General features: G+C 38.1%; 1 protein-coding gene across 5 annotated transcripts in view; it reads right to left on the bottom strand.

Moving 5' to 3' along the window:
- unc5a (unc-5 netrin receptor A) overlaps positions 1-13,289 on the bottom strand; it is a 607,644-nt gene that overhangs the window by 49,776 nt on the left and 544,579 nt on the right. For all 5 annotated transcript variants that reach the window (XM_073067589.1, XM_073067590.1, XM_073067588.1 and 2 more), the window contains one exon: positions 11,558-11,726. In XM_073067589.1, coding sequence (XP_072923690.1) covers positions 11,558-11,726 — 169 coding nt within the window. The remainder of the gene's footprint in view (positions 1-11,557; positions 11,727-13,289) is intronic.

Genomic DNA, 13,289 nt, shown 5'->3' on the forward strand with positions numbered 1-13,289 from the left:
GAATAACTGGTATTCAAGTGGTGGTTGCAGAGTCAAGTTCAACACCTAAGAGAAATTTGGATAGGTACGTGGATGAGAAAGGTATGGAGGACTACAGTCTGGGTGCAGATGAATGGGATGAAGCAGATTAATGGTTTTGCACAGTCTAGTTGGGCCATAAGGTCCTATTTCTGTGCTGTACTGTTCTATAACTCTAAATATGATATTTTATCAAGCAAAGAAAAAAGACTAGGGAAATAAAAATTGGATTAGTTGACAATAAATATAAATGCACCATTTTTGAAAAATCTGACATTTAAAAATCTCTTACAAAAATTAATATCTAAAGAATTAAGTTCATGCAAAGTTTCAAAATGCTGTGTATGCTTTTTGAAAAGGCCTATTTCACTCATATTTTACAAATAATGGCATCTGCAATTTAATTCACACTTTTTTTGCAAGCTAGCTATAGTTCTACTTCATTAGAGAACACAAAGTGCATATTAAAATTGGGTCTATGTAATTGAACAGAATAACTCAATAAGATTGCAACTGATCTTGTATGCCATCCAATTTTTTTGCACAATCTTTATACTTCTTTATATATTTCGAGCCCAAAAATCAGTTGAGAGTACTCATTGATTGAGTACCCACACCTTTCTGACAGAAACTTCCAAATACCCTCCAAAGTAAGTACATTTCCTTTTATCTCAATCCCAAATCACCAACAGTGATCCTGTGTTTAACTCCTGGTCCTCATTCTCTAGCCCAAATAAACTACCTAACACATTTACCACAGGGTTCCTTAACATTAATTTCCTTTAAGTTTCATACCACCGGGGTGAACATCAGGAAGAAAACCTTCCTTCAGATGATGACACTCTGTTCTCTTACTGCTCAGAAATCTACATTTCTACTTTCTCTTGAAATCCACACCATCTCTCAAGCCACATCTGATGTACACTAGCTGCTCTACTTCGTTGGAAACTTGTGGAGACTTAGTATGTCACCAAAGACCCCTACAAATTTCTACAGACGGATAATGGTGAGTATTCTGACATTGAATCACAGCCAGGTATAGAGCCTCCAATGCACAGGAATGCAAGAGCCTGCAGATGGTTGTCAACTCAGCAGCTCCATCATGGTCACAACAATCCCTACCATCAAGAACATCTTAAAGATGGTGTCAAGAAGGTGGCATCCATCATAAGCACCCTCACCATTTGGGGTGTGCTGAAACCATTGAGTGACAACTGAGATTGGAAGAAATTAGCAGGACAGGCACCATCTAGGAAAAAAGATTATAGTCGATGTTTTGGGCCAGGGCCCTTCAGCAGGATTTCCGGCATCAGCAGATTTTTTCTTGATCATAAATAGAAGAAATTAGCTGGGTACAAAACCCCATAACAACTCAATTTAAGTAAACACCATTTTGTCATGCCAAAAAATCAAGTTTTATACGATTGTCCTCCAATAACAAGGCCATCTCTGTTCAACATTTCTGTTACATCCTTAAAACTTGGAAATGACAAAGGCATCCAAAACAGAACCAAATTATTTAAATGATGCTTGTGAGCCAAATGAGAATTAATCTCTCTTTTGATCTTTCTGGTAAAGATCTTATTGACTGTGCAACCAAAAATGAGATGCTTCACTCAAATTTGAACTACAAAGTTGTTGGTTATTGCAATATTTTAGTGATGCAAAAATAAACCTCAGTGACAAACAAGCAGGTTGAGGTTATGGAAGGATGGAGAGAAAAGTACAATTTTTATGAAAGTGAATTAACATGTGTTGAAACAACTTTGGTGAAATTATTGCCTTTCTTTTGAGAAGGTACTAGTGAGTCACCTGCTTGCACTGTTATTTTTTTTAATACAGGTGCTGCTGGATAGGGATCCAGTAATGAGGAAACTCTGGAGACAGATATCCAAGTCACATTAGTGTGTGACGATGACAGAACAATCTGATTGCATAAACAAAAGCTCAGATCATATTCAGGATTCAAGATTCAAGATTGTTTAATACCAGTTCCAGTACACAAGTGTAATATAGAATTAAATAATTGTTACTCTGGATCTGATGCAAAGTTACAAAATAAGATAAAGAACACATTGAAAAAGGATAAATATACTGTATAAGAGAATTTATATACTTAGAATGATTGCATTTCCATAAAGTGACACTACGCACAGGAGTGTCTGTATACAAGTTGACAATAGGAAATGATAAAGCAGTGATTGTGGTGGGTGTGAAGGGATGGGTTAGTGGGTATAGTGGGTAAAGGTGTTGATCAGCCTTATTGCTTGGGGAAAGTAACTGTTTTTGAGTCTGGTTTTCCTAGAATGGATGCTACACATAGTCACTTCCCTGATGGGGGGGGGTCAGACATTCCATGAGGAGGGTGAGTGAGATGCTTCATGATGTTACTGGCCCTTTGCTGGCACCTTTCTGTATATATCTCTAATGGCATGTAGGCTGGTGCGGGTGACGCATTGGACAGTTTTAACTTCCCGTTGTAGAGCCTTCCTGTCCACAGCAAAACAGTTTCCGTACCATGCCGTGATGAAGCTTGTTAGGATGCTCCCTATGGTGCATCTGTAGAATGATTCAGTATAGATGTGCACAGTCCAGCTCTCTTCAGCCTCCTCAGTAAGCAGAGGAATTGGTGAGCTGTCTTGTTTGTATGGAATATGTTCTGGTACCATAAGATAGTATGCAAGATGTGCATTCCCAATAACATGATAGGAGGGGTGTGAGTGGTGCGAGTTCTCCTGAAATCAATAACCATCTCTTTTGTCTTGTTAAGGGAGAGGTTATTTGCCTCAGGATCTTCCATCTCTTCTCTGTCATCGTCTCATTGTTGTTAGTGATGTGCTCCGCCACTGTCATATCATCAGCAAACCTGACAATAAGATTACTCAGGTGCTTGGCCATGCAGTCAGGTGTGAGCTGAACGCTCAGCAATGGGCTCAGCACATATCACCTGTGTTGAGGATGAGGAAGAGGGAGGAGACCCCGACTATCTAATATCTGTTGGTTAGGAAGTCCAACACCCACTGGCACATTGGTGTATTTAGGCAACTGAGTTTGCTCACCAAGGACTGTGGGACAATCTTTAAAACTCTAAAGTGAAATGTTGACACAAGAGACTGCCAGTGCTGGAAATCTGGATCAACACACAAAGGAGCTGGAGGAACTTAAAGGGTCAGGTAGCATCTATGGAGGGAAATAGAAAGTTAACATTGAGTCAAGATCCCCACTCCTAATGAAGAGTCTGATCTTAAATGTTAACTCCATTTCCCTCCATAGATGTTGCCTGATCTACTGAGTTCCTCCAGCTAGTTTGTGTGAAACGTAGCAGTTAAATAAGGAGACTTTATGTACCTTACCTTCTTCAGAGTTGATGGAGCACTACAACTGAGAGCACCTGTTTTCAGCCAGCAATACCGGTACTTTTGAGATTGCCAGCATTGCAGTTTAGAGTCTTCAGCCAAACTGATTCACTTATCTGCCCACCCCAAAATTACTGAATGTGCCAGAAGTACCAAAGCCTGTGGATTGACACTATCCTGACTAGAACTAAAGACATCAGCTTTAGAAATCATTGTCTTTGAGATAAATTGTTCCAAAGGAACTATAGCTCTGGCAACTCCTTGATAAGATGGAATTTTCCCAGATTTGTTCTGTCAACAAAATGGAGAATGAATCTAAACTGGCCAATTATCGTGTTATTTGGCTACTCATAAACTCAGCGAAACGATGGAAAAAATCATTAGCACTGCTGTTGTGGCTTTTACAATAAACTACTCAATGGCTTGCAGCTGTTGCCTTTGAGTTAAATTTACACACAAATCTCAAAGGTGGCTGCAAGCCAGGGCCTTTGGCTGTTTCTATGACATGCACCTGCCTTCAGTGCGGCTGTCTGATGCTCTTGAAATCTCTGCCAGTGGAAGTGTAGTGTCAATGGAGAGTAAACATTCTACACCAATGGCTTCCATCTACAGAACAGCTCCCCCGAACTTAAAGAAAAGGGTTAAAATGAGCTCAATTCTATGAAAGTGAACACAACATAGAGCCTTTTCCCTTGAGAGATTATATACGTCAGTTATGGGCATGAAGGGATATGGGGAGAGGGCAGGAGAATGGGGCTGAAAGGGAAAACAGATCAACCATGATAAAATGGCTGAACAGATTTGATGACCAAATGGCCTAATTCTGCTCCTATGTCTTATGTCTTGATGTATGATGACCTAGACAAGGAAAATAAAATTGAACAGTGGTGCAATCAGTGGAGTTTCTGCCTCACTGTTCTTGTGACACAGGTTCAACCCTAATCACTTGTGCCTGTAGAGTTTTCATATTCCCTCTGACACTACAAAGATTTCCTCCCAAATCCCAAAAATTTGCAGGTTGGTTGGTTACTTGGCTACCACAAATTGCCATTAGTGTGTAGATGTGTGGTCGGACCAGGGGAGCAGTGGGTGGAGGGGAAATTTATGAGAATATGGGGACATTAAAATGGTTTCAGTGTAGGGTTAACAGGGTGCTTGAAGAGAGATGCAATGAGCCAAACTGGCTGTTTCCAAATTTATACCTCCATTTCTTTAAAGCGATTCATTACAATTTTAATACACCATGATGCAACTCCACCAATATGGTTATTGTGATGCAATACACTGCTATGCCTGTAATTTCATTCCCGAACTTGTTAAATTAGCAAAGATCAGAAATATCACTGAGTGTGAATATTTTTCTGACTCTCCCTGCTTCTTACATGGTTTATTATTAATTGTAATACAGCTATCTATTACTGATTTAGTTATCACATCATCGCCCTTTCCACAAAGGACAATTTGTGTAACCTATTTGAAAATTCAATAAAAAATTTTTTTTCAAAAAAGGACAATTTGTGCATAATAACAAGTTCCAACATTTTTTTCCTTCCATAGAAACTATGAATTCAATCAGAGTTTAAAATGTGTTTTAAAACCACGTTTTCTCAATTTAACCTAAATTAGCTCATCAGCTACTTCACAAAGAATGATAGAATGATAGAGCACTACAAGAGGCTATTCATCCTTCCACGGTAGAGTTGTCTAATTAATCCCATTGCCCTTTCCCCATAGTCCAGTAACTTTCTTTATCCATCTTTCAAACTGAGTAATATGCATGAGCATTAATCTATTCTTTGATGTGTAAAACTGCATGATATTCCTTCAGTTCTCTGACATAATCTTTTACTTTGTTTATTTGAAGTTTCTTAGTATTGTTCTATGCTGATTGCATAAAATATATTAATACAGCATATAACCTTACCACATTAACATTACTTCACAAAATCAATATTCCTCATGCATTTTGTCTTTAATTATAAACAAACTTTAAGAAAGACACAATCAAGAATTTGGCCATTAGTAAAATGAAAGTAAACTTTATAATACTGAATGGGTAAATTTTGCCTCATTTTGTTAATTTTACTAGTAGCATCTGGAATTGTTGATTGAATTTACCCAGAGGATATCTGAATCAATCTCTAGCTTTTCATCAGGCATTTTGGCAGAAAAGAGGGCCAATCAGGTTCTTGCCTGCTTAATGCTCATTTCCCACCTCTTGAGTGGTTTAACAACCACTTAACTAGTCAAGTAGTAGGCAACAGCATTAATTCAGCCCTGGAGACAGGAACTGTAGAAAATTAAGAACGACAGTGAGAGTGTAAAGTTTAAATTGCTGACATTAACATTCTCAGAATTGGCAAGGCTGATTTATAGATAAGAATATTAGGAACAGGAGAAGGCCATTCAATCTACTGGTCTTGCTTTGACATTCACCTAAAAATATTATCAGTCCTCTCCATTTATGCCTATTGGTCTATTATGTATTGTCATTTGCAAAATACTGTAGGTGTTGATCAGAAATAAAAGCAGAAACTGTAGCTAAGGCATCAGTGAAATGAAAAACAGAAGGTACTGATGAAATGTTATCACCTAAAACATTTTTCTGCCAGTGCATACTGCCTAACCTGTGATAATCTGAGATAACAGACACTAAATGCTGGTGGAACACTGCAGGCCAGGCAGCATTAGTACAGTCAAGAAGAAGTACAGTCAATGTTTTGGGCCGAGACCCTTTGTCAAGACTAACTGAAAGAAAAGATAGTAAGAGATTTGAAAGTAGGAGTGGGTGGGGAATCTGAAATGATAGGAGAAGACAGGAGGGGGAGGGTTGAAGCTAAGAGCTGGAAAGTTGATTGGCAAAAGGGATACACAGCTGGAGAAGGGAAGGATCATGGGATGGGAGGCCAAGGGAGAAAGAAAGGGGGAAAGGAGCACCAGAGGGAGATGGAGAACAGGCAAGGAGTAATTGTGAGAGGGGCAGAGAGAGAAAAAAGGAAGAGAGAAAAAAAATGAGGGGGGAATAAATAAATAAGGGATGGGGTAAGAAGGGGAGGAATCAAAACAGTACATAGTGGGAAATGGCACACCTCAGGATTAGCCCATTACTTTTCATCATTATGATCAATGACGTCTTCACAAAGGTACCGGTGGATATAGGTAGGTCACTGTTTGTGGATGATGGGGCCTTGTGGAAAAGAGGCAGAAACATGGAGCATAAAATCAGGAAACTACAAGGAGAAATTGATGAAGTGGTGGAGTGGGGTTATGATTGGGGATGTAGATTTTCAGTAGAAAAAACTCGAACTGTACTTTTCACCAGGAAAAGAATTGAGGTAGGGAAGAAGTTAGGGATGTATAGGATTGAATTAGAAAGGGTGGATCATTTGAATTTCTGGGAGTTATATTTGATTCACAATTAACATGGGCAGACCATATCAGGAAAGTTGAGGAGAAATGTAAAAAAGTAATAAATGTGATGAGATGTTTGACTGGTAGGGAATGGGGAGCAAGTTGATCAGCGTTGAAGAGAATTGTATGTGGCTTTAATAAGATCTATGTTGGACTATGGAAATATAGCATATGGATCAGCAGCTAGGTCTCTTATAAAGAAACTGGATGTGATTCAGGCTTAGGTTTTGAGAGTGTGCAGTGGGGCTTTTAAAGCATCACCAGATTCAGCCCTACAGGTAGAAATGGGAGTAATGTCTTTGGATTTAAGAAGGATGCAATTGATGGCAAACTACTGGGTTAATTTGCAGGGGCGCAATGATTCTCACCCTGCTAAAGGAGTGTTGCCGGAGTGCTGGGAGAATGGGAAGTTTCAGAGGGATAAGTTTAGCAGGGTAGGGAATGATATTGATAAAGAATATGGAGCGTTTGATCTAAGGATAAGTCCTTCAGTAGTTTATCCGGTTGTAGCTCCATGGAAGCTTGTATGGCCTGACATAGACTGGCATTTGTTAGAGGTAAAAAGGAAATTAATATACAGCAGCCTCTCTGGACTCTGGATTGGGTCCAGCCAAATGTTACGTGGATTTTCTGGTGTAGTCTGTTCAGTCATGTGCTTTTGTGATATCATTCTGGAGGAACGTTGCCTCATTTTTTAACTTCATTGCATTTGTGGTTTCTAAATGACAATAAACTGAATCTGAATCTGAAAGGAAAATATAAAACTGATTTGGTAAGTGCCTTTAACTGTCATGTGATGGAAAAGTATAGTGATTATACTCAAATTTATATGGATGGTGCTAAGGAAACTGAAAAAAGAGTGACAGGGTTTGGGGTGGCTATACCAGCAAAAGAAATTGCTATCAGCAGAAGAACATCTGATAAGTTAGCGGTGTATACAGTGGAGATAATGGCAGTGTTGATTGTGTTGTGATGGGTGGAGAAAGCTAGTCAAGTCAAAGCATTTATATGCTCAGATTCATCCTCAGTTCCAGCAAACTTAAGGTCTTTTCACTCAAACAGTCGGCAAGATGTACTTCAGTCAGTCACAAGAATTGCAAATCAGGGAGGTCAGGTTAAATCTCAATGGTTTCCAGCACATGTAGGGGTGAAGGGGAATGAGAGGGTGGATGAGTTGGCAAAGAGGGTGCTAAAGAAAGAAAATATAGAAATGCACATTAACATCAGCAAAGCAGAGGCTAAGTGTGTAATCTGGGAAAAAATCAACCAAATGTGGCAAGAAAGATGGGACAGGGAGGGGAAAGGGAGGCATTTATATCAAATACAAAAAAGTGTTGCAGGTACTAGGGAAGGCAGTGGATACAGAAGAAAGGAAACTGTGTGGATTAGGTTAAGGCTGGGGAACTGTGCACTAAACAAAACACTGAAAATGATAGAGAAACACCAGACAGGATTGTGTGAGGAATGTCAGAAAGAGGAGTCAGTAGAACATGTAGTTCTGAGTTGCAGGAAGTATGGGATACAGAGAGAGATGATGAGAATTAACCTAAGGGAATTGGGGGTGCAGGAATTCACATTAAAAGAGTTACTGGGCATGGGTGAGAGAGCACAAGGTAGGGTAGCTTTCTTAAGGGGTACAAGGTTTTTTTTATAGGATATGATGGATAAACAGGAATAGGGTACTAGCGTGGCCAAAGATGGGAGGATAAAGTAAAGGTTAGGGTATGTGTGTGTGAAAGGATTTAGAATGTGAGTATCACAGACTCTAGAGCAGAAGGTGGCGGTAATGCACCATTAAACTGGGTGCCAACCGCCGTAAAACAAGACGGAGAGAGAGAGAAGAAGGGGAGGAGGGGCATTAACTGAAGTTTGAGAAATCAATGGTCATGCCATCAAGTTGGAGGCTACTCAGACGGAATATAAGGCGTTGTTCCTCCAACCTGAGTGTGGATCTGAGATAATTTGAGATTAATTCTTTTTATTTTGTATTTTGAAAGTTTAAAAGTTTTTGTCCACTCTCTAGTTCTATAGCAACATTGAAGCTTACTTTTAAAGTAACAATTTCTTATGTATATAAACAGAATGTGCTGAAAATGCTGAACAGGTCAGACAGCAACTATGGAAAGAGAATCAATTAACATTTCAGGTTTTTGAATCCTTCACTAAAACTGGATATTTACTTCATTTCCATCACTTCGGCTGACAATTTCTCATGACTGTCACTTACATCCAGTCTATCTCTGACTCTTCCCATCTTTCTTTCCTTGAATACAAGAGATTCTGCAGATGGTGAAAATCTTGAGCAGCAACACACAAAAACACCCAAAAACACACACAAACACAATGCTGGAGGAATTTGACAAGTCAAGGTGCATCTATGGTGGGTAATAAATAGTTGATGTTTCGGGCTGAAAGCCTTCATCAGGGCTGAAAGGTATTGCCAGGACATTGACTGCTTATTTCCCTCTATAGGTGCTGCCCGTCTTGCTGAGTTCCTCCACTATTTTGTGCATATTGCTCTTTCCTTTCTTGATCTCTCTGCCTGCATTTCAGGGCATAGCCAAGCCGATCCCATCTCAGCAACCCCTCCGATACAAGTTCTGAAAAGATAACTGTCTACTTTCACTGATGCTGAATTACCTGCTCAATGTTTCTAGAAATTTTCCTATTTTCCTTCATTTCCAATATTTGCAGCATTTGTTTTAGTTTTCATATTTTAGTTGTTTGGACTTGCAATAATTAATTAAAACCGTCAAGTACTGTTTTCCGTAGGGAGTGTGAAATGCACATTTGAACGTCACATTGGGATTTTTCAATTTCTTCCCTGTCCTTAAGTTTTCCCTTGAGCTAATTAAACAAAAATAAGCACAGTATAGTCAACAATTTGAAATCTGGTGATAATTGGTGGGCTGGGTGTTTGGTCTTCATTGGAGATAGTGTTCAAAGTCAACTTTTTTAAAATCAATGACAACAATGAACCAGTTAACAGAATGATTACAGCAACCATATATTTAGCAGATCTATTGCTTTGGATTTAACTTTCTATCCTTTAACTCCCGCTCAACCAATGATATATTTGCTATCTTGCTGTCTCTGTATCCCCTAATGGAAAACTATTTTCACTGAATTTTCACAGGACTTCAGATTAGTAACGGAAAATTAGTGATACAGAATACATTTTCTAAATCTAGTATTCAGATTCTTTTCAAAATATGACAAGGAACCAGTTAAAAGAACAATTACGGTAAACATTAATCAACTCCTATTCAACCAATGAGACATTTCCTATCTTGCTGCCTTCGTATCTCCTAATGGAAAATACAATTTTCTCTGAAACCTTAATGCTCAAGGTTAGACAGCAGATTAGTGATGGAAAATTAGTAGTATAGAACTTATTAAAAAATCTAGTGTCAAATTCTCCTCAAAATGTACTCTGTTCATTGCAATATCCTATTTTCTGCTTTTGCTGTGGTGAGTAACAGTAAAAAAAGACTCCATACTGATTAATAAAAGTGTTGAGGATAATAAATTATTGATCTGACAGTAAATCTAAAGTCAGTGGTCCAAGCAGAACAACCAGCATTTGTCCATTTGCATGGAAGTAAATCTAGCAGTCAAATGCAAAATAGCTAAACTTATTGTAAGATATAGAGGCAATATGGAGAGATATCCAGAGGTAGTGTCCAGTTGTGGTTAGATTTCTCAACATTTCTACTAGGGATGGAACTCAAAGGATTGCTCTATATGGTATTCAAATTGGTTTATTGACATCAGGGCTAAATGACCATATTCTGTGATGTAAGAATTTCATATTTTCATCATGCATTATGCAAAGAAACCACCTCTTGATTATGTTCTGGTTAGGCCAGAAGTAGAATCTGAGTCACCAGTGATTTTAGTGGTTTTTGTAGGAATGCAGTTAAGAGAAAAAGGCTACTGCAAAGGTTACATTACTGTTCTGAAAGTAATTATTTAATTTAACAGCTTTGATTTATGAACAATTAGTCCAATTTTTCAAATTGTTTCACTTGCTTTTGTGGTTTTGAAATACTCCCGGGTGTCGGAAATATTATATAATGAGAAAAAGCACTTGTGGATTTTTTAATTCAAAAAGAGACTAACGTTGTCTGCTGTCAAAACATTTAGGAGAACTTTGGGGACTGAGTAACCTTGTTAGTTGCTGGATGCCCTACCACTGTCCACACCAAACTGAAGGTTTTGGCCAAAAAGATAAGGCCTCCTGCTGCAGATACCATACCTGAAGGGCTAAGGATCAGAGGTGTGGTCTACTTACATTCATTTTTTCAAAAAAATGTTGAGAGATCCATTAGATTTTCCTACACCTGCTTATAGTCCAGATTTCAAATCACAATATTTTCCTGCCGCACTGCACAAAATGCATGCCAAGTTATATATTTTAATAATAATTCATTCCCATTTACAAGTTATATGGCAAAATCTCTCTACATTATACCACTGAACAAAGAAAGAAAACCAACTCTAGTTATAATATTAGTAAATAATACTAGATGAATCATTTACGTGGCTCTTACTGATACAACACAAATTCATTAATTTGACCACTAAGATTCACTTTAAATTCCATTGAAAGCTTATATAGTCACAAATTTGTGTTTATTAATTGACCACAGGCAATTTTCAAGTTACTTAGAATTCTTTGTCTCAGAGCACTGTTTCAGAATAGACAGTTATCCTGTACACAACACTGTTCATACGAGAATCCACTTAAAGCAGGCAAAAACATTTTTTACCTCCCAGTTTCCTTGGGGTGATTGTTTCTTCAGCTTGATGGACCAGTTCTCCAGATTTCCTTCTGCACAGTGTTGAATGCTGAGGATGACCGGCCCAGTTAGCAGGACACCTGGAGGCCCACAGCTGACAACTGGACTGAGCAGGGTCTGGCACCCTGCTAGAGGTAACCTCAATTATCAAAATGTTAAAACATTAATGAGCAGTGCAGAAAATGTGTTATTCTCATCTAAATTTACTACAATTCATCATACAGTTCCTCTTAAAACTGTAGCATAACAAAGATTCCCTTTCTCATTAAAGGTTAAAAAAAATAAGAACAGTTTGACTAAATTGTGTGAGGACTTTATTACTCCTGGATATACATCAGGGCTTATGAAGATTTTTTTTTTAATTTTGTTTTTGTATAAAGCTAAAAAACTACATTCTAATTAGCAATCACTGCCAACTTACTCTTGCTTTAAATTGATAATCTGTGATTAAAACAAACCTATGTTTCTCATAAGGAATGAATGCAAGTGTCCATCCAAGCAATGTTGCATTCTTTACTGGTCAAAATTTTTTCTCAGATTAAATAAATGAAAATATTATGTTGAGGTGATGTAAATAAAAATCTAAGGAAATTGCTTTTCGAAGAAAAAAATATAACTGGAAGTAACAGGGGCACCTTTAATTAAATGAGTAAACCAGGATTGTTATTTTTAAGCCAAATTATAACTTTATATTTGTGAGATAACAGGATATTGCACATAAACATCCATTTATAGTTTACTCTGAAGGTATATTATCTCCCTACAATGTGGTTTTAACCAGCCTCTAATAAGAACTGGAGCAAGAATCTCTGGAGAAATGAATCAAATGAAGCTTATAGTTGGCATTGCAATAAGTATTGGGGAATTGTAATGCAAAAAATCTAATTTTAGAAGGCCCTTGTAAATAATTTCAACTGTATGACAAATGACAATACATGCAAATAAGAGTTATTTATCTTATTTTAAATTTTAATATCAACAAGCTTAGCTATTAAGCATAAAAGCAGAAATAGAAGCAAGAGCAGGCCATAAAGGCCCTTGAGCTCTCTTTGTAATTCAAGATGAGGCCGACCTGATCTTTGTCCTCAGTGCCATTTTTCTCTGATTTCAATAACTGTTGATTTCCTCCAGAAGTATTAAACTATCTATTTCATCCCTGAAAATACCTAATATCTTAACAACCAAGATGATTTCTTATTCCTATCCTATGTAGAGTGGAGTCCTTTTTACAGATCACCTGCCCTTTGAATTTGGAAAATCATTGATCTTTTGCTATGGTTCCCCCCTCCCCACTCCCAGAGGAATCTCTGTACTAAAACCTTTCCAACATCAACAGGGCAAAAGTCAGTGAATGGCAGGCACAAGAATGACTGCAGATGCTGAAATGGAAGAACAGACTAAATTTGCTGGAAGAACTTAGCAGGTCAGGCAGCAAATATGGCTGGAAGTAAACAGTTGATGATTTGGTCTGAGACCCTTCATAAGAACTGGAAAGAGTGAGGACAGAAGGCAGGATAAAATTGTAGGGGGACTTGTGAGTAATGAGTGAGTACAGGTGAAGGTGGGGGGGGGGGCAAGATGGGGAGAGGTGGGAATGATAAGTTGGAATGATGTGGAAGTGGCAAAGGGCTGAAAATGATGGAATCTGATAGATGTACCACAGTTGTAAGGTACGTCTTAGTTTAGATGAATGCAGCTCTAA

This window comes from Hemitrygon akajei, chromosome 15, assembly GCF_048418815.1.
Source record: "Hemitrygon akajei chromosome 15, sHemAka1.3, whole genome shotgun sequence".
NCBI lineage: Eukaryota > Metazoa > Chordata > Chondrichthyes > Myliobatiformes > Dasyatidae > Hemitrygon > Hemitrygon akajei.